Source organism: Mirounga leonina, unplaced genomic scaffold (assembly GCF_011800145.1).
Source record: "Mirounga leonina isolate KUSES-001 unplaced genomic scaffold, KU_Mleo_1.0 Mir_175, whole genome shotgun sequence".
Classification (NCBI taxonomy): domain Eukaryota; kingdom Metazoa; phylum Chordata; class Mammalia; order Carnivora; family Phocidae; genus Mirounga; species Mirounga leonina.
The window spans coordinates 9,027,386-9,049,307 of record NW_023270453.1 but is presented as its reverse complement, the minus strand read 5'-3'; the positions used below and the strand labels follow the sequence as shown (position 1 = coordinate 9,049,307).

Below are 21,922 nucleotides of genomic sequence, written 5' to 3'. Positions count from 1 at the left end.
CTCAGTAACCAGGTTAAGGTCGCCCAATGAGAAATGAGCCAAAACATGACCCGTATTGCCAAGGGCCTATTTCCAATCTAGTTTATTCCTCGTGACTGTACCTCTTGCTCAGCTGCTGCAGGAATAATTCAGATGTTCAGGCCTACAAGTAACATGTGCTGTTCAAAAGATGCAGTTTAATTTCTTGGGAATGCAGTCTGAAATATTAGCAACACATTGGCTGTTCCTTAAAAAAGAAAAAAGGTACATGAAGTAAATGACTCCCTGAAGCGCGTCTGATCCACACAGTCTAGTATTATTTTAAATTTCCTAAAGAATTAGAAATTCTTTTTCTTTATTTATTTTTTTAGTTTAAGTAATCTCTACACCCAAACGTGGGGGTGGAATTCACAACCCCAACATCAAGAGTCACACATTCCACCAGCCAAGCCAGCCAAGCACCCTTTCCTTCCTTCCTTCCTTTCTTCCTCCCTCCCTCCTTTCTTTCTTTTTCTTTTTCTTTTTTCTTTCTTTCTTTCTTTCTTTCTTTCTTTCTTTCTTTCTTTCTTTCTTTCTTTCTTTCTTTCTTTCTTTCTTTCTTTCAACATTTCAGTTACTTCAGGGACAAGTATACAGGATCTGGCCACCATCGTCAAGGTCATAAACATCCATTACCTCTCAAACTTCCCTCCTACACTCTTTTCCTCATTATTTTGTGTGTATGTGGTAAGAACACAAGATTTACTGTCTTAGCAAATTTTAAGTAGATAATGCAGCATTGCTAGCTATAGACACCATGCTGTGTGTAGATCTCCAAACTATTTACCTAGTATAACTGACACTTTGTAGCCTTAAACCATCCCCTCTCCAGTCTCCCCTCCCTTAACCCCTGGGAACCCCCATTCTCTCTGCTTCCATGAGTTTGACTCTTAAATTCCTCCTGTAAGTGGTAGCAGGTAGTATTAGTCCTGTCACTGGCTTATTTCACTTAGCATAATGCCCTCAAGGTCCATCCATGTTGTCACAAATGGCAGGATCTCCTTCCTTATTAGGGTTGAATCATATTCCATTGTGTGTCTACCCTATCTTCTTTATCCTTTCACTTGGTGACAGACACTTGGGTGGTTGCTATATCTTGGCTCTTGTGAAAAGTGTTGCAGTGAACGAGGGAGTGCCAGTATCTCTTTGAGATCTAATTTCAATTCCTTTGGATATATACCCAGAAGTGGGATTGCCAGATCATATGGTAGTTCTATTTTTAATTTTTTGAAGTCCTTCCATACTGTTTTCCATAATGGTTATAAGAACCAGAAATTCTTTCTGGATTATCTTTCCCATGCAGTCTCTGCAGATGATTGACCTGGCATCTCGCTGTTTCTTTTCTCTCCCTCATTTTTCTCATTGTTTGTCTTAAAGAGTTACTTCCAGAAAGTCTCACCTTATAAACATGTTATCATTTCTTTCTTTTTTTTTTTTAAAGATTTTATTTATTTATTTGAGAGAGAGAGCAGGGGGAGGGGCAGAGGGAGAAGGACAAGCAGACTCTGTGCTGAGTGCTGAGCCCAAGGAGGGGCTCCATCTCGAGACCCTGAGATCACGACCTGAGCTGAAATCAAGAGTCAGACGCTTCACCCACTGAGCCACCTGGGCACCCCTAAACATGTTATCATTTCTTTTGGTTTTTTTTGTTTTTTGTTTTTTAAGATTTTATTTATTTATTTGAGAGACAAAATGAGAGAGAGAGAGCACACAAGAGGGGGGAGAGGGAGAAGCAGACTCCCCGCTGAGCAAGGAGCCTGATGCGGAACTCGATCCCGGGACTCCAGGATCATGACCTGAGCCGAAGGCAGTCGCTTAACCAACTGAGCCACCCAGGCGCCCCAACATGTTATCATTTCTTAAAGGATGTCTTTATGTAATGTGGTGAAACTGCCATGCTCACGGAGAAAAGCAGGCCAGGACTCAGAATTCAGTTTATTAGCTGCTGCCTATTTCCTCTGAGGGAGGGTGGAGATTTGTCAGCATCCAGAGCAAGGCTTGCCCTTTGGCCTTCATCTTTGGGTTCTCTCTCCTTTTTCCATGATTCCTCCTTACCCAGACTCTCAGGTTTTTTTAGGTTGACAGAAATGTCCTGGGCCTTCCCTCATGAGCTCTTAACCTCATTGCCCACACATTGATCATCACATGGCTGCAACCTGATCCTGATCCCGTTGACTGGACTGCCAGGGGTTTTCAGGAGAGGCACTTATGTTTATCCTAGTTAAAAATGAAGCATCTGGCCTTTGGCAGATACAGGAAAGAGAATCTGCATGTTTCTGCTTCTGAGAAAATCGGCTCCTGGACCGGGCTCAGGTGAATAGCTGAATCCTTACTGCCTTCTCCTGGTGGAAAGCAGGCACTGCTAGGAAGAGGCCAATGTAAATTAAGTTCAGGCCAACCCAGATGATTTAAAGACAAGACCTTTACCCACACAGGCCCTGAAAGTTATTGGCTTTCCTGACCAATGGGAAAGACAGTGAGATGAAACTCCGTACACCTGTAGGTTTAATGTTCCCCCCGAATACCTTGTTTTACAAGTGTGTGAAAATCCCTGCCCGCTCTGCCGTGAGCTGGTTTAAGTGGAGGGTTGTTGAAAGAGATGAAGGAAATCTTTGAATGTTTCCAGTTATTGTCTGCCTTTTTAAAATTAGAGGATGCTGGGTTTAAAATGTCTCATTGAAGATCCCATGGGGAATTAAAACAATAATTTCTCCGTTGGTAATTTGATGAATGTCACTAGTTTTTTTTTAAACATTTTTTTTTTTTAATTTATTTGAGACAGAGAGAATGAGAGAGAGAGCACATGAGAGGGGGGAGGGTCAGAGGCAGGGAGCCCAATGCGGGACTCGATCCCAGGACTCCAGGATCATGACCTGAGCCGAAGGCAGTCGCTTAACCAACTGAGCCACCCAGGCGCCCATGTCACTAGTTTTTAAAAACAGTGATTTGGATTATTTGGAAATTCCCCAAGTACGCATCTTTAATAACTGTGTTATTAAAATAAAAATATTTGAGAACGACTGAAATGGAACACTAAAGGAACATAACAATTATCACTAGAACGATCATTTCTTTCTCCTTCAGGATTTGGTATTTATTCATTTCTTATTAAAGTTGGAATTTTGGAAGATTATTTCATAATTATCTTTTCCCCTCCTTTTCAAGTAATGTGCTTGGTTTCCCCAAATATTGAAAGTAACCTTGAAGACAAATGTTGAAACATACCGATTTTCAAAACCATCTGAGGAATAGTTCTCCTCAAAACAGTATGACCGAAGAAACTTGAACTAAATTGTTCAAGAGTTGTGCACACTTAAGACAATTTTTATAAGATTCTGTTTTTAAGTAATCTCTACAGCCAGCTCGGGGCTCGAACTCACAGCCCTGAGACCAAGTGTTGAATGCTCCACCAACTGAGCCAGCCAGGTGCCCCCAAACTATTTCATTATATGAAGGAGAAATTGCAATCAATCCCTGATTCACAAATGCCATTCCTCCCTGAGAAGAAGAGATGATCGTAGCCAGGTAATTTAGTAGCAAGTTTTACTATTTTTTCTTAATAGAGTTTTCTTTTTAAGATTTTTTATTTATTTATTTGTCAGAGAGAGAAAGAGAGCGCACAAGCAGGGGCAGTGGGAGAGGGAGAGGGGGAAGCAGGCTTCCCACTGAGCAGGGAGCCCAATGTGGGACTCGATCCCAGGACCCTGGGATCATGACCTGAGCCAAAAGCAGACGCTTAACCGACTGAGCCACCCAGGTGTCCCTAGTAGCAAGTTTTAAAGTTGGTCAGATTCATTCATGCACCAAACAGAAGCCAGCATGTTGGCCATCCACCTGCATCTCTGCCCATCGTGGGCTTTCTCAGCTACTGTGGGGCAGGTCCACGCTCCCAGCAAAAGCCAGCCGTCCCCTTGTGCAGTAACCCCTATCTCTGGTCTTGACTACTCCAGAACCTCGTTCAAGCGAGTCTCCTCCTCTTCCCCACCCTGTGGGATCTCCCCCGTCATCAGCATAGAAGCCTGCCGCCAGCGCCCCACTAGTGATAACCTCTTCCTCCAGCTCCCACTCACGCATTTCTCTGCTCCTTCTGCGGCAAAACTTGAAAACATTGTGTAAATTTCCTGTCTCCAGTTTTTCTCCAATTTTCTTTGGAAGCCGATCAACCTTTTACCCTCCCCATTCCACCAAAAGTGGTGGTCAGAGTTGACCAGCGATCACCATGTGGGGCATCCAACGGTTGATTCTCATTTTGAAGCTTATTAGACCCCAAACATCACAGGACCCAGGGAAACACGGACGCAACTTGCATCCCTGCTCCTTCTCCGTCTCCTTTGCTGGGGTCTCCCTCATCCCCCAGGCTCCTTTGACATCTCTTTTCTATACACACGGGTTTCCCCAGTAATCTCCGTCTCATGACTTTAAGTTCCTTCTGTAAACTGATGACCCCCAAATTTATATCTCTGGCCTCAACTCTCCAGCGAATTCCAGACTCTGTGTATCCAACTGCCTGCTTCCACATCATCACCAGGATTTGTAACAGACATCTCAAAACAGAATTCCTCCTCTTCTCCCCTCAAAAATCATGCCCCCCACCAAAAAAATGTATGTCTATGTCCTAACCCCCAGAAAGGGTGAAAGTGACCTTGTTTGGATAAAAGGTCTTTGCAGATATGATTAAGGATCTGAAGTTGAGTTCATCCTGGATTATTTGGGTGAGCCCTAAAACCCAAGGAAAAATCTCTCTGAGTGACTGACATCTCACTACCCGACTCCCATCCTGTTGAGCACCACTGATCTCTGGTATTTTGTGACGAAGGTGGGATAGGGAGGAAGGAAACAAAAAAATCACACACACACATACGTGTACACACACACACACACACACACACACACACCTCACTCCACTCATTTCTATTCCTTTAGACCTGAATTACAATTTCAGAATCTGTCCCATAAAGATCATGGTCTTCTCACATGCAAATAATTTAAGGAAGACAGGATAAAGATATTTCTAAGAGCACAAATATAATTAAGCTATGTGCTGTATTCTTTTTTTAAATGATTTTATTTATTTGACAGAGACACAGCGAGAACAGGAACACAAGCAGGGGGAGTGGGAGAGGGAGAAGCAGGCTCCCCGCCGAGCAGGGAACCCGATGTGGGGCTCGATCCCAGGACCCCGGGATCATGACCTGAGCCGAAGGCAGACGCTTAATGACTGAGCCACCCAGGCGCCCCTAGGTGCTGTATTCTAAGACAAGCTTTCTATAAATCATGTCCACACAGAGAGATGCAAGCATATTTTCTCCAAGCCTGTTTCTGATAGAAGCCATAATTAAAACTAGTTTGAAGGGGCGCCTGGGTGGCTCAGTCGTTAAACGTCTGCCTTCGGCTCAGGTCATGATCCCAGGGTCCTGGGATCGAGCCCCACATCAGGCTCCCTGCTCAGTGGGAAGCCTGCTTCTCCCTCTCCCACTCCCCCTGCTTGTGTTCCTGCTCTCGCTGTCTCTCTCTCTGTCAAATAAATAAATAAAATCTTTAAAAAAAAAAAACCAAAACTAGTTTGAAGAACTGACACGGTGTGCGGTGCTGAGATTTGTAATCTTTCAGCATGAACTCGAAACTCAAAGATACAGATGTATAAATCCAGCAGAAGATGAAAGGATAAAATTATCACTTACGGAATTGTTTGGGTTGAGAAATGTCAAGAGGACTGGGGTAAATTATCTAGCATGAAATGTGGAAAAATCAACCAACAAACCTTTCCACACTTCTTGAGCACTTCACTTGTGCAGGGCTGTCTGCAAAGTAGGGAGGAAAATGGGGGACAGCAACCCTTCCTGTGAGCAAAGCGTTCACAACCTAGTTGGGGAGAAAGAGCAAGAACCTACCTAGCAAGGGCGGACAAGCTGCTGGAGGAATTTCTCCAGAGGAGAGGGAGAGAGGCTGGAACGAGACACTGCTGGGGGGGGGGAAGCAGGGTTTTGGGCGTGCTGCCAAATTGCCCAAGAATGAAGAAAGGGACCTGTGAGTCCTGCTGGAACATTTCAGCCTACCATGGCCCCTTTCTGTATAGTCTAGCTTGGCATTTATCATTATAAATATATATATATACATATATATATATGTTTAAGGGCGCCTGGCTGGGTCAGTCGGTTAAGCATCTGCCTTTGGCTCAGGGTGTGATCCCAGGGTCCTGGGATGGAGCTCCGCGTCGTCATCGTTGTCGTTGTCCTCGGGCTCCCTGCTCAGCGGGGAGTCCGCTTCTCCCTCTGCCCCTCCCACTGCTCGCTCTCTCTCTCAAATACATAAAATCTTCAAGTATACATTATTATTAATGCAGTCACTATGTCTGTGACTATAATCCCCAGATTATATAGTCTATAATCCCCAGAACCTATTTATCTTCCAAATAGAGGTCGGTACCCTTTCACCAACATCTGCCCACTTCCTTTACTTCTAGCCCCTGGCAACCACCATTCTACTCTCTGGAGTCATTACAAATAATTTTTAAATTGTGTGTGTGTGTGTGTGTGTGTGTGTATGTTTCAACCATTTGGCAGTACTCGTGAGCATTGTTAAGAAAACTCTAGACTTTATCCATTTTAAAATCCCTGCCAACTATGGAAGTTAAAAAAAAAACAGTAATTTCATATTGTTGTCTTAATTTGGCTGCCTGGGGGGACTGACAAGCTTTTATAAATACATTGGTATGTGTAATTTTGTGAATCGCCTGTAGATTTCTGTATTGGGGTAGATGAAGCTCTACTGTAGTAACAAGTAAACCCCGAAATCTTAGCGGCGCAACAAAATCCCGTTTCCTTCTCGGTCATGTCACAGTTAATGGGAGTCAGCAACTGTCCTTAGTGCAGCAATTCAGGGGTCCCCACATCACTTTGTGATGCTGCCCCCTGAAACCTGTGCCCCTTGAGGACACCAGTGAGAGCCAAGCGACCGTCATGGTGGCCGCTGATAACTCTAGAGACTGGGGCAAGCTCCAACCTCTGAGAACCAGGAGTGCAGTGGAGGGTAAGACCGTGACTCTGGAAGCTGGTGGGCCAGAGAGAAATGCTATCAAGCCCGGGGAGGGAAAGATACCCGAGAGGACGTGTCATGTCCAGAACTGCCCTGCTGTTTGACGATTCAAATATTTGGGGATTGGATGTTTCTCTGAACTCCTGGCCCCAAACTGCTAGCTTTGCTGGTACTACAGGAAAGCAAATTATGCCAGTCTGCCCGCAGGCCCCGGGGGACGGGGCTTGGCAGCAGGAGCTTGTCAGATCTTCCTCCCTGCTGGCCCCTGCAGGGCCCCGGAAGCAATTCTTGTGAATAGGTTTATTTACAGCGTACACTGTTTGAGCCACCACTTGTTTCCTCGAACAGAAATGAACACTGGCAGAGGGCTCTGGAGGGCTGTGTAAATAGCTACTTTTATTTTCATTTAAGATTTTATTATTCATTTTCTCAAAGAGAGAGAGAGGGAGAGAGCGCCCACAAGCAGGGGGAGCGGCAGAGGGGGGGAGAAGCAGACTCCCCGCTGAGCAGGGAGCCGGATGCATGCAGGACTCTCCCCCCAGCAGTGTCTCGTTCCAGCCTCTTTGGTGAGACCATGGTTCACTTGGGCTTTGGTGAGACCATGGTTCACCTGGTTGAGCCATGTTTAGGTTCAAGACACGGAGACTCAACCAGAGGCAAAATGCTATTCCCATGCTCTACTTTAAGAATTGGTTTTTGAATCTGTTGGTTTCCCTTGTGCACCCTGGCATGTTCAAAAACGGCACTGTTAATATGCAGACTTTTAATGAGAAAAAGTACAAATTGCTGTTGAAAGTAAATTATATTGTCTATGCCACCAATACCTCATCTAGAGAAAAAGGGTGCTCTGAGCATGGGAAGGTAGGTAGAGAGAAATCTAGATCTCTTTGTACACACACACATGCACACACAAGACAGTTCAGTATCTGAGGCATCATTATCTAGGCTTGCTTTATTCCTTCTGAAAATAAAGTATAGTAACAGTAGTATAGTATAGCTATTCTGGTCTCTCTTTACACAGTAAAATTGTAAAACTTAGAATTCAGATTTAACTCTTTTAAAGGCAACGTTAAATTCAGACCGAAACTGCTGGCTCATACATCTAAAATCAGAACAACTTCAACACTTGCATTTATTCATCGTAACGCATGCAGAACTTGGGAGACTACTACAGTGTACTAAGTTACTTAAAAAATATTTAGCCCAAAAGTACATATTGCTTATATCCTATTTGTTTCTCTTCCTGGACAGAGTTACAGTCAATGTTTCCACAGCCTGTGCAAATAAGCTAAGCTTGATGTTCCTTGGCAAGTCATTTGTGTGGCCCGAAGGATAACTGAGCTTACCAGGGCCCAGCCTTTTCAGGCTGTATGTAAAAATCCTGTGCATTTTAACAAGCTGTATTTTTGGATGCAACTACATCACAGGACTTGAAGAAAATAAATCACTATACCAGGAAGCCAAATAATGAACTACCCACCAAATGTTATGATACCCTAAACAGATCTTGCTAAGAAGTCAAACTCCACTGTCCTTCTGTCCTTCGCCTCTTCTGGTCCTCTGCTCCGTCCTTACATCTGTGGTCCTAACTTCAGTGCACTTGGCCACGTGGGGTGCTCGTCAAAGACAGATTCCCTAGACCACCCGACCTTGGACTCCGTGGGTCTGTGGCGGGACCCGAGAATGTGCCTGTGACAAGCACCCCCCAGGTGATCCTACTGCAGGTGATCTGGAATGCTCTCTGGGAAACCATGCTTTAAAGACCCGTCCTTTCCCCTCGGGATCACATGAATTACCCAGACCTCTAGGTACCCACCATTTTATTAATACGAATCTTCCCGAAGATGGTTTCCTCGGGTGCATAATCCGCTTAGCTCGCTTCCTCTCAGCATGCCTGCCACCGAGGAAATCACCAGCATTCAAGGCATGATCAACATTAAAAAGAATTTGGAGTTAGTCATCACTAGTGAATCCCCCCCCCAAAAAATAATAAGCCCAACAGTACGTTCACCTTACTCAGAGGTTTCCAACACATTTTATTTTGTAGACCACTGGTCTGTAGCTTTTGAGGACCAACATCTGTATAAATCCCTAGAAAACGTCCAACAAATGTCAGTTCCGAAGCAGCCTTTCAGGTCCCGCACACCGTACTTATGGCTTGAGTTCCAGCTACACTTGGGAAAAGGCTGCCCTCTGGCTTCTGGTGAAGGGCGGGCGCATCCAAAGGAAAGCCTCTTCGGGGCCGTCCTTTCCGGGGGGTGGGGGGGGGTGGGTGGCTTCCTTTGGCAAGAAGAGGATCTGTCGCCAGGGCTTTGGTGCCGTGCCCTTAAGCATCAGAGACTCGCAGGGCCGGCTGCTTTCTCTCTCAGGTGGACACTCGAAGAGTCAGCGCGCTGGTGCTTAGTGACCGCGATCCGTCCTTATGGTTTAGTGGGTTAAAATAGAAGGAAGCCTCTGTTTTTAAGTAACACAGATAAACACCTTTTTAGATCGCCTATTTGTTCTAGCACTACAAAATTTAATTCAAGAAAATATAGGCCCCATGAAAGACTTAAAAGTTTATAAAACTAAAATCTAGTTTTCCCCAATAAATTGTACTTTTAGCCAAAACCCTCCCAATGCTTCTAAAATGATACTAAAGGGGGCATCTGATTATACAAGAGCAATAAAAAAAAATTAAATATTTATTTGAATAACAAGTTTCAGTTCGAGCTGCGACGTTGGCAATGCAGATTTTTTAACACAAATCACAAAAAGCGTGCACAAAAAAGTACTGGCGCCAAGGACAAAATAATGCTAAGAATTCGGCTAAAGAACTGCTGAGTTTAGGAAAACAAAAAGCCTGAAATCACTATACAAAATATAAAATGTAGTAACCACTACCATCCAGAGAACAGTCTTTATTATTGATTATATTTCAAAATTATTTGTGTAGTTAATTATAGATTGAGTTGTAAATGAGTATTATACATGAACGCCCTTCCGGAAGGCCAATTCCTTGTTGCACTAGAGAACATCTAATTACATTGCAAAAAGGATCCTTGCTTGCTGTCCGTAAAGAAAACAGTTAATGGTATTACTGTAAATATTAGGAAGGCTACAAAAAAAGTTAATTTCTTTTTTTGTCCCCAAAGTGCTTTCCATGCAGAGTTAAGCACTTGCCTTGTTGAACTGAATACACTACAGGGAAAATGTCCTGGGTCAAAAGAGACGCTCTTGAATGAGAACGCTGGGCTTTACAAAGCAAGGACTGGAAGGAACCATGCAACCCTCTCGCTCTTGGGATAGCACTGTGTCACTGACCAATTCCATCTTTCCAGAATACCATCCAAGACACTTACAAAAGACCAGACTGATAATGATAAATACGCACAAACTGAACAGACACCAAGTGCTATCTGACACCACGACGGGTATGTCTGTGCTACGGGAAAGCACCTTTAAAAAGAGCCTATGCGGCAAGAGATAAGTGTCTAAAGATTCAAAATGAATCAACAGTATTGGATAACAATATAATTCTCAACTCAGAAGCTGCCTCAAGATTAGGTGCATCTTCAGTTAATGTAACAGGAAAAAAAGGCAATGGATTTTATTTTATTAATTGCATCCACTCACAAATCGACCTAAGGTCACCAGATGTGTAGACACAATGAGATTTTTGTGGTCGTTTATAGTCTTTAATTGAAATGATGAAAAAGGAAATAGATCTATTTAAAAACAAAACCAAAGAGCTACTTGGGTCGAGATTAAGAGGTGGCCCCCGGGGTGGGGTTCACGTTCTGAGTGGCCACCTGCGGTGCGACTTCGATGATCCGGGGCTTGTCTATGATTCTGGCCGTGCGATTGCCCTTCTCCACGATCCCAATAATCCATGCTTGGTGGCCTTCCCCGTATTTGGGAGACTTGATCTCTGCACAGAACCGGGCGGCTTGCTCTCGCGGTAAACAGATTAGGAGGCCTCCTGGCAAAGAGAAAAAGAGAAAGGATCATCGTCCGTTGGGATGCCAGGCCGGCAATTTCTCGGCCCCGGGCTTCCCAGGGTACGTTCACCCAGACGGCCCTCTGGCCACCAACCCGTTTCTAAGTGAGCTGCCCTTTCCAGTCAACTGACTTCCCGCAGAGGACATGCTACAGCAACGTGCGGCTTCTTGGTGAACCACTATATTAAAGGGACACACACAGTGAAGCTTCAACTGTGAAAATGACCTCGTGTGAATCACTGCAGGAGGGAGGTTTTGAGGGCGCAGGAACATACGTCGTACCTACTTTCTTCTTCCCACACTGAGAGAAGTATTTCAAACCAAAAGAGAACTTTTCTTTTTTTGACTTGATTTTCTACGTGGATTCCTCCTTTTGTAAAAAAGACTTTCTGTATTTTTTTTTTTTTTTTTTAACTTAAAAGTTAAGATCATGAAGAGGTGTATGCCTCAAAGTATTGTGGTCCTGTCACTGGCTCTGTCATCTTCAAAACAGAGAAAGCATAAAGTATGTTACGAGAGCCTCCCTCACGATGTCAGTAGCTAGGACAGAAAATTTTATGTATTCCTAAGTGGAAATAACACAGTCAAGAAAAAAATATGTATCTATACTTTTAACAAAAAGTAAAAACTTCTCATTTTTGAGTAAAGGAAACAGAATTTAACAGTAATCTCTGCTGACTCCAGGCCCACCAGGCGGTGGGCGCCATTCCAGCCCAATGAAGGACCAACAGTTCTGGTGCCTGCTTGGAACTTTCTTACTAGAAACTGGATTGTGGTTTGTTGTTGTTGTTTTAAGGACAGGAAATTGAAGGGTCCTGTACAGAGGCCATGGGAGGCCTACCGGACAACCGCAGGCCCTCCCAGAGCGCTGGCGGGTGGGCAGGGCTCTGTGGCCCTCGCCTCTGGCTGTACCCCCAGAAGCCCACTGAGGCACTGCTGGCATTCCTGCGGGCCAGGCCCACCCCAGACCGCCGCAGTCAGGCTTCCTGGGGGTCAGGTCTAGGCACTGGTATTTTTACATCCCCAGATGATTTCACTCTTTTGTCAGGGTAGGGAAACTACAAAGTTAGAAAGAAAAAAGAAATATGAAAAACTGAAAAGAGCAGGAGGATATCCAGGGTGAAACATAAGAGTCCAGGTAAGGGGCACTCTGGAGATATCATATACTATCTCATTCTTAAAATAGCAACTTTGCACATTTTCTTCAAAGAAAACATACAGCATGTTCAATGTAACGGAGAGGGAGCACAGTTCATTCAAATGCTAAGTTTCCCATGAAAGCCGAGGAAGGACCCATTTTCCCATATTCTCCCTCCCTCCAGTCCTGCCACCAAACAAAACTGAATTTCACGCTGCTGGATCACACACAGATGGGCAAGAGTCAGGTGACCTGCAGCACCTGGGGGAGCTGACGACATCCGTGCTAAGAAGGCCAAGGTTATCTACCAGCACTGACCTCACACACAGTGGGGTCGTGCTCACGTACTTGGCTTCTTCCTTGTCAGAGGACTTTCCATTAGCCTCGCTAGTTTAATCCTCAGATCTGGGCCCAGGATCCTTGTACCTGATGTCTCCGGGCAGGTCCCGTGCATGAGGCCAAACATGTTTCCACAGGCCTTGCTCACGGCAGCCATCTTGGCCAGGACAGGAAGGTTGTGAATCACGAAGGACACCTCGTTCCTCTGCTGCTTGGCCAGGTTCTGCGCATGACCCAAAATTCCAAAGCCCGTGATGTCAGTGGCGGCGTGGGCATTGAACGTGTGCATGAGCCCCGCAGCTAAGAGAACACAGAGGAGCCGTTTATTATCTGGTGACATAAGTGAAGATGGAGAAGAAAGCCACCCTTCCTCAACTCAAAAATTTAAACACACTTTGATGTCAAAATTCCATTTGTCAGGGAGGTGGCACATTGGAATGAAAATGTAATTTCTAAAAAAAAACCAAACAAACAAAACAACAAAAACCAGAGTGAATTTCTGAAAGCTGATTTCTTTTTTTTTTTAAGGTTTTTATTTGAGATAGAGCGAGAGTGAAGAGAGATTGAGAGAGAGGGCACGAGCATGGGGAGAGGGAGAAGCAGGCTCTCCAATGAGCAGGCAGCCTGAAGCGGGGCTCGATCCCAGAACCCTGAGATCATGACCTGAGCTGAAGGCAGACACTTAACCATCTGAGCCACCCAGGTGCTCCTGAAAGCTTATTTTTTATTCTATAAGAACCATTTAGAACTATCAGCAGCTTCAATCAACAGTAATTTTCCAGTAAACTAAAAAAAAAAAAAAAAAAAACTGTCCAGAAAAATCAGATCTAAGCCATCCTAAAATCAAAGAACAAGACTTTTTAAGATGGACCTAAATTCAAAGCACTCTTACTACAAGTGAATTGCCTAAAAGGTTAATTTTCTAATAAAAAAATAGTTCTCGAAGTAGTTTTAGGTTTAAAGAAAACTGAGCAGGAAGTACAGGAGGTTCCCGTATAGTCCCCGCCCCCTTCTCGCATTATTAACATCTAGCATTAGTGAACTACATTTGTTAAAAGTGATAAGCCATTACTGATGCATTATTAGCAAATGAAGTTCATAGTTTACATAGGCGCTCACTCTTGATGTTGTACAGTCTCTGGGCGTTGACGAATGTGTGACACGTATCCATCATTAGAGCATCATACAGACTATTTTCACTACTCTAAAAATCTTGTGCTCTGCCCATTCATTCCACCCCTCCCCCCACTCCTGGTAACCACTGATCTTTTGACTGTCTCCAAAGTAGTGCCTTTTCCAGAACATCAGAATTGGAATCGTAGAGCGTTTGCTCTTTTCAGATTGGCTTCTTTCACTCAGAAATATGCTTTTAAGTTTCCTCCATGTCTTTTATGGCTTGATGGCTCATTTCTCAGAACTGAGTAATATGCCACTGTCTGGATGGACCAGTTTACTTATCCATTCACCTACTGAAGGACTTCTTGGTTGCTTCCAAGTCTTGGCAAATATGAATAAAGCTGCGACAAACATCCGTGTGCAGGTTTTTGGGTGGACAGAAGTTTCAATTCAGTTTGGTAAATACCAAGGAGCACAACTATTGGATCATATTAGTGTTTATTGTTATTACTATGCGTGTTACAAGGACTTTCTCCCAGTCTGTGGCTGGTCTCTTCATTCTTAGTTTCTTTCATGGAGCAGAAGTTTTTAATAAGTCCAATTTGTCAATTTTTTCTTTAATGGACTGTGCTTTCGGTGCTGTATCTTAATAGTCATTACCAAACCGAAGGTCACCTACATCTTCTCTTAGGTTATCTTCTAGGAATTTAACATTTAGGTCTGTGATCCATTTTGAGTTAATTTTTATGAGAAGTGTAAGGTCTGTGTCTAGAGTTGAATTTCTGCCTGTGAATGTCCAGTTGTTCCTGAGCCCTTTGTTGAAAGGATGATCCTTTCTCCATCGAACTGTCTTTCCTCCTTTGTCAAAGATCAAACTCTATTTATGTGAGTCCATTTCTGGACTGTGTATTCTGTTCCACTGACAAATCTATTATTCTTTGACCAGTATCACACTGTGGCGATGACTGTAGCTTACACCGTCTTCAAACTGGGGTGGTGTCCATCCCCCAACTGCTCTTCTTCAACACTGTGTTGGCTGTTCTGGGTCTTTCCCCTCCGTATATAAACTCAGAACCAGTTTGTCAATATTCACAAAATAACTAGCTAGGATTCTGAATGGGATTGCACTGAATCCATACATCAAGTTGGGAAGAACGGACATCTTGACGATATTGAGTCTTTCTATCCCTGTACCTGGAATACTTCTCCATTTATTTACATCTCTTTGATTTCTGTCATCAGTTTTACAGTTTTCCTCATATGGAGCATGCACATACTTTGTTAGATTCATACTGAAGTATTTCATTTTGGAGGGAGTAACTGAAAGTGTAAATTTTTTTTTTTTTTAAAGATTTATTTATTCACTTGAGAGAGCAAGAATGAGAGAGAGAGTACATGAGAGGGGGAGGGTCAGAGGGAGAAGCAGGCTCCCCGCTGAGCAGGGAGCCCGACGCGGGACTCGATCCCGGGACTCCAGGATCATGACCTGAGCCGAAGGCAGACGCCCAACCGACTGAGCCACCCAGGTGCCCTGAAAGTCTAATTTTTAAAAAATTAAATACCTCTTTCTCATGAAATGAAATACACCCTATGTTTACAGGAGTACCCTGGTTTTTTTGGCACATTTTCTTTTTAGACCAACATGTCTTACTTAAGTGCATTCTCAGCAACAGAGGTGGAGAGAAGAATCGACATTTCTGGTCCATCACGATGGTCGAGCAACCAGCCATCCCATTCTATTAACGCACCCAGGGCAGGAGGGCAGCTGATGACATTTAATAGAAGCCAAGACGTGCACTTCAGAAGCTCTTCCCAGTGCCATCTTGGGTGAGCTTAGAGGACCAGAGGATACAAGAGGACACGCCAAATCCTAGTCAGTAATAGGTATCGATCACCACCTCCTCCCCGCATAGGGATTACTGTTGCTAATTTTTCCTACAGGAATTTTAATGAAACACAGAAGCAGAGAAGGGTAGTACACTACGTCAAACTCCTGTGTGCCCAACGAAACCCAGCTCCAACCACTACCACCTTTCTGAACGGGTCTTGTCTTTTCCGGCCTACTTGTTGGGGGGGTGGGGTGGGGTGGATCACGTTAAAGCAAACCCTAGTCCTACTACTTCACCTGTAAATATTCTGATATGTAACTCTTAAAGATAAAAATAACTTGTTAACCACAATACCACTGTCATTCCAATGCAATTAATATTGTATGTAACAGATCTCTCTTAAACCTCTGAATTTTTAAGTTTCCCCTTTTTCTCCCCCATGCCCTCTGTTTGTTGTGCAAATGGAGTCACCTGTTCTGTAGAGGCTCCTGCATTCTGGATTTGGCTGTCTTCCCTGATGGTGACGTGTTCTACTACCTTACATAAAGCCCATCCTGGCAGACAGGTCCAAGGCTCGATGAGATAGATTCAAGTTCATTTTTTCTGGCAAGAGTACTTCATTGGCGGGGGTCAGGGGCACTTACCACCTTCACCTGAACCTTTCACCTAACAGTTTTAGCAGCTGCTGATGCTTGTTGTTGAGGTTCCTTAAATCAAGGGGGCAGCAAAAGTGGCAAGTGTATGATTCAATCATTCTTCCTGCATTTATGAGAAGTGACTATTCTAAAGAATTTGGATTTCCCAAAGTACAGTCCACACAAGAAAGGTGAAATGTGTGATTGATTCATTTATTTTCAGAATGTGTTGGTGCTCTAGCAACTTCCAAAGGTGGCCCAAAATGTTAATTATCGTTATGGTCTCACTGGTGTTTAGATAGTCGCTATGCTTCAGCTGGCTTCAGTCACTCTTCTTCTTGATGTTCACATTGCTCCTCTCCCCGTTTGACTGGTGGGAGCCTCCTCAAGATATGGTGTGGTGGCACGACCCCCTTGGTTGATACGTCCATTACTTTCAGGCACAGGAGGTCCCAGGCTTATCTTCTGTACTTCCTTTCCCAGAGTTGGAATCAGCCGTTTCCCCAAGGAGTCCTGGCACTTTTTCATGGGAAATGTTAACTTTCAGATCAGAATCTGGGCACTAGGGAGTTCATTACTACTAGGTTATCGCTGCTTCTAGGCCTTCTCGATAGACTTGGAAGTAAACATTTTTAGGGGGAAAAAAAATCCTGAGTTCATACTGATAATTCCAAAGTAAAGATTACAGTTATTAACTTAGCTTCTTCAGTCTTACTTCTTTTTATTCTTGAAATCTTTGTTCCAAACTGTATTAATTTATGTTTTATCATACTATCCCAATATTCTCACAAACAGAAGCCCACTGAACAATGATATATCTTTGTGGGGTTTTGTCCCGAGGATACATATTGAAAATATCAGGCTCAAAGTGATTTGAAATAATTCTTCCCCATGTGGTTTTGCCACTAACTTGATATATGTTAGGCAGCTTTTTAAAAAATTTGGTTTAGGGCGCCTGGGTGGCTCAGCTGGTTAAGCTACTGCCTTCGGCTCAGGTCATGATCCTGGAGTCCCTGGATCGAGTCCCGCATCGGGCTCTCTGCTCAGGAGGGAGTCTGCTTCTCCCTCTGACCCTCCCCCCTCTTGTGCTCACTCTCTTTCGCTCTCATTCTATCTCTCTCTCAAATAAATAAAATCTTTTTAAATAAATTAATTAAAAATTTGGTTTAGAATTGTAGGCAATGCTATTTTTTATATAATTTTTTAACCATAGAAAACATTCATTTCGAAGGCAAACTTCAGAGAGGTCTACTTCCTCCCTATTCCCTCTTAGATCGAATTATTTTTATTAGTGATTTATTTTCCCCTTGTTCTTTTTTGAAAGTATAAAATACACATTATTCACATATGAACACACAAAATGTAGCATACCATATACGTCCTTCTGTCCCTTTCTCACTTGATTGTTCTCTTAGAGCATCCAGGAATAAAGAACTTGCATTCCTTTCAATGGCTATATAGTATTCCACTGTATGCACGTAGACTAGACAACTCTGTAACCTACTGTGGACATGTGGGTTGTTTCCCTCTTTTGCAATTATAATCAGTGCTTCAATGCACAGTCTTACAGACACGCCCTTTCATATTTTGGCCACTGCAGCTTTGAGGCAGAGTCACAGAAGTGGGACCGCTAGGTCAAAATACATGTCCACATAACTTGGTAGATATGATCACATACTCCCCCATCAGCTTCTGCCACATTGTCGCTACCAGCAGTGTACAAAAAGTAAGGATGTGGAATCTCAAATGCTCAAATACAAGGAACTGAAAATTCATACAAATAAAAATTAATCCATTACAAATCCCTTTCTTACTGTTAAACAACTTAATTTGAAGAACCAGAAAAGGAAAAAGACTCCTTGTACATTGTAAGTGGCACAGGAACAGAGAGGAAAAGCCTTGATGGTAAGTGATGAGAGCATCTCCTCAAATGAATTAAATTACTACAATTAAGAATTAAATAATTGAAATAATACAAATACGAATTAAGTAATTACAATTTCACTTTGGAATACAGCCAAAGAAATATTCCTGGAATGCAGAAAACAAACTATGAAAAAATCTGATCCCCCAAAAAACTATTCAGGAGTCGGCAAAAGGTAAATTAATTATGGTGTATCTCTGGTGGATCATCCAGGCATTAAAAATTATGTATTCTAGGGTTATATAACGTGAAAAAAAAAGAATTCAGTAATATTAAGTGAATAAAAGCAGATTCCACATACAAATAAAATGTATGATAACCACTAGTTGAAAACATGAACAACAGAACAATAAAACAATAAAACAGTAAGCCACCAACCAACCACAGGAAAAAATCCTGGAAGAAAACAAATATACAGTACCAGAAGCTGTTCTGGGTTATGAGACTATGGATAAAGTTTCTTCTCTCCTTTTTTCATTTTCTAAGAACTTCTATAATCTAAATCTATTGAGATTCTCCCAAAATCTAAATATTTTTACAGTAAAAAAAAATATATATATATAAATAAATGGGAAAAGAAAACACATTACAGAAATTTTTTGAATGTAGCAGATCATTGTACGTCGTGGCATGAAGGCCCCCTGGGAAATAGTGAGCACGTCCAGAAAAGCCACAGCAGCACTGACCTCTTACACGTTGTAACCAGAAGCCCGGGCCTAGAAAGTTCTCAGCAGGAACAGTAGACCAGACAAGTCAGTCTTGGCGTGGAAAAGTACACAGTGGTGAAAATGAGTTAAATACAAGTACATACACCAGGAATAACGCTCAGGAACATCAAGTGTGAACAAAACAGCAGGAAAAACACACAGGTAGGATTCAAATAAGCAAAAATAAAAAAAACTAATTGCTTAAAGATACAAGTCTCTGTGATAAAAAGACTTTACAGTGATGACAATGAACGTGCGCTTCAGAGCCGTAGCTGCTCCTACAGAGGAATCCAGGGGTGGACTGTGGAAGGGGCACCTCTGGGCTTCCAAGGCCAGGCTCTGTTTCTCATACCAGATGGTGCTGCATTGCTGATCCTTAAGCCCTGCACAGATTTTATAAAATTCTTTTGTATCAACTTGGGATCTCTTAAAAAAAAAAAAATCTGTTTTCACATTTTTAAGTAATTTTAAAATCACAGTGTCAGGCAAGATCTTTTAAGATCCTCTGGTCAACCCAATATTTCTTCTTTTAAATAATTGAAGTGTTACATATATTTGGTTCAAAGTCATCTGGAGAACGGTGAAGAATGGAGGGGATAAGACAAAGAAAATGCATTCAAATCCATTTCTTTTTTTTAGAGAGAGGGAGAATCTCAAGCAGGCTCCACCCAGCATGGAGCCCAACTCGGGGATCGATCCATAGCCCTGCAATCATGATCTGAGCCAAAATCAAGAGTCAGACGCTTAACCAAGTCAGTCACCCAAGCGCACCCCACATTCAAATCCATTTCTGATTGTCGGCTCAGGGAATCCTGAAAAACTAAATGAGTGATTTTTTTTTTTTTAAGTAGGCTCCATGCCCAGCGTGGAGCTCAGTGCAGGGCTCGAACTCACAACCCTGAGATCAAGACCTGAGCGGAGATTGAGAGTCAGACACTCAACCAAGTGAGCCATCCAGGCACCCCAAAGAGTGACTTTTTTTAAGGAAAAGATTTTTGAACTTCATCTTCCAAGTTACAAAACAGAACGCCACACAACCCATGTCCTTAAGTATAACATGCCATTAATGATGAGAAAGAAAACTAGTATTTCCAGAAAAAAATCGTAAGAATTTCCATCACTAAGCTTATCAACGTTGATGAAATGTGTGGTACTGGAGAAAGCAGTTTTTATAGTCAAACAGTTTTGGGTCTGGGAACAGGATCTGCCTGTATTAATGCATTTCCTCTCGGCCAGAGGGGAGAAACAGGGTCCAATTCACACGATTATGGAAAAAAAAAAAAAGTCTGTGAAGTACCAAAAAGAAAGCTAGCATGTTGTATGCAAAGTCAACTCACCCGGTCCATATTTAACGAGGACCTACAGTGAGAAGGAGTCCCTCCTTCTGAGTGCTGGGGCGACCGCAGTGAACCAAACCAACGGAAATCCCCGCCCTCTGGGAGCTGACATTCTACACACTGGTTCACTTCCAAATCATCTGCACAGATGCTTTTCTAGAAACAGTTCCTCTGGCACGTCAGAGGTCAGGACTTCAAAGACCCAGGAGAAGAGCTTCCTTCTTAATTACACAATATGCCTGGTATTTTCTACATCCATATGAAAGCCAAAAAAAGGGGGGGAGGAAATATAAGATACTTGAACTATATCAAGTAATTCCCTTGGCAAGCCTTGCTGCTTTCTAGAAGATGAATTGTGGTTCTTGAACTTTCCTGGTCATTTTAATCTGCTTTTGAAACTTAGTGGAGTACCGAAGTATTTGCTCAATTACTGGGCATAAAGACTGTGGAATAGCTTCAATCTCTTACTTAGCTGTTCAGAAGGAATAGATGGTAATACTTAAAAGCAGTATAAGCAGTAGTTTCAAATCCCGGGTCCCCACTGGCGCGCCGTGGGACCTTGAGCGAGTTACTTCTCTGTAAACAGAGAACACCAGCAGCTACCTAATAAGGCTGTCCTAAGAATTAAGTAGGAAACTAGGTCAAGTTCCTGAGACTGATTACCAGATAATTGGTAGCCACTATTTATTATTATTATTATTACTTTCTACCCGTATTAAGAACCTAGACAAGAAACGTAATGTAAAGAAAAAAATGACGACACGAAATGTCATTACTCGTTTATACACACAGACGTGGGAATTCAAAGTAACAACGTGAACACCTCGAATTGGTAAGTCAAATGCTTCTGAAAACATGCTACATAAGTTTCTTTTCCATTTTTATTGGGGCATAGAGGAATTCGATACTGCCCATCATCCCAGAAATTTAGGACTGGAAGGAACGGAGAGAAAACAGAACCTCAACTCTGTTTCGTCAATTTGGAAACTGAATTCACGAATCCATCCCTATTCTCTGCTTCTCCTCTACACTCGGCACCGTTGTCACTGCGAGGGCATCTACGCCGGGGGGGTGCGGGGGGGGGTACCACACAGAGGTGCTGGCAGAGCCACAGCGCCCTGGGACCCCAGGGATGCAGCTGAAAGTGTGCTGCAGGAGGAGCTGCCGTGACCCCACGACCCCGTCTAACGTAGTGTTTCCCCCCGAGTCCTCAGTCTTTCCTTGTCTCTCTTGCAAGTCAACATTTAAAACGCATTTCTGCCAGGAACACACAGGATCTGGACTCCCGCTGGTGATCTAGGACCCCAAACCAGGTACCAACAGAAGGGGGTCTGCAGTACCAGCCCGATCGGGCTCATGGCCTGTTCCTCCAGCCAAGAATGTGGTTTTTCACATGTTTAAGGAACTGGCACCAAGGGAGGAGGGGCAATGTAGCCGAGACTGGACGCGGGCCGCAAAGCCTAGAATGTTTCCCGGCTGGCCGACCCCTGCCAGAGACGAGCCCTCCCGCCCCGATACCTGTTCTGTTCAGCCTCGCCATGTTCATCATTGCCTCCTGGTACGCCAACTCAACGTCTTCTTGGGTGACCACTAGTTTGATCTTATTCCATTTTTCAGGCTAGTACCAGGAACAGAGGTTAGGAGGAAAAGGGGAAAAATGTGATTAACCTAACCACTCAAAGAAAAAGAGTGTATTTTGGGGGGTCACCTTCTGGGGGTTTCGTTTATCTAATTTTGTACACAAAGTAACATTTTCTAACTTTCGCTTCCTGTGACTCGTGTTTTAGGCGCCCCATTAGATGCTGAATCATGCCATCTGTTCTGTCCCTGACCACCCCCCTTCCGTGGTCCAGTTGTGCAGTTT

At 43.3% G+C, this 21,922-nt stretch overlaps 1 protein-coding gene across 5 annotated transcripts in view; it reads right to left on the bottom strand.

Moving 5' to 3' along the window:
• Positions 1 to 9,055: 9,055 nt before the first annotated feature.
• The window catches only part of SEPHS1 (selenophosphate synthetase 1), a 31,222-nt gene continuing 18,355 nt past the window's right edge, over positions 9,056 to 21,922 (bottom strand). For 4 of the 5 annotated variants that reach the window (XM_035021624.1, XM_035021622.1, XM_035021620.1 and 1 more), the window contains 3 exons: positions 21,577 to 21,676; positions 12,598 to 12,810; positions 9,720 to 11,014 (listed from right to left, as the gene is read on the bottom strand). In XM_035021624.1, the coding sequence (XP_034877515.1) occupies positions 10,800 to 11,014; positions 12,598 to 12,810; positions 21,577 to 21,676 (528 nt within the window). In that variant the 3' untranslated portion in view covers positions 9,720 to 10,799. Of the gene's footprint in view, positions 9,508 to 9,719; positions 11,015 to 12,597; positions 12,811 to 21,576; positions 21,677 to 21,922 lie in introns of those variants that run through there. The other variant, XM_035021625.1, reaches the window with a different exon arrangement.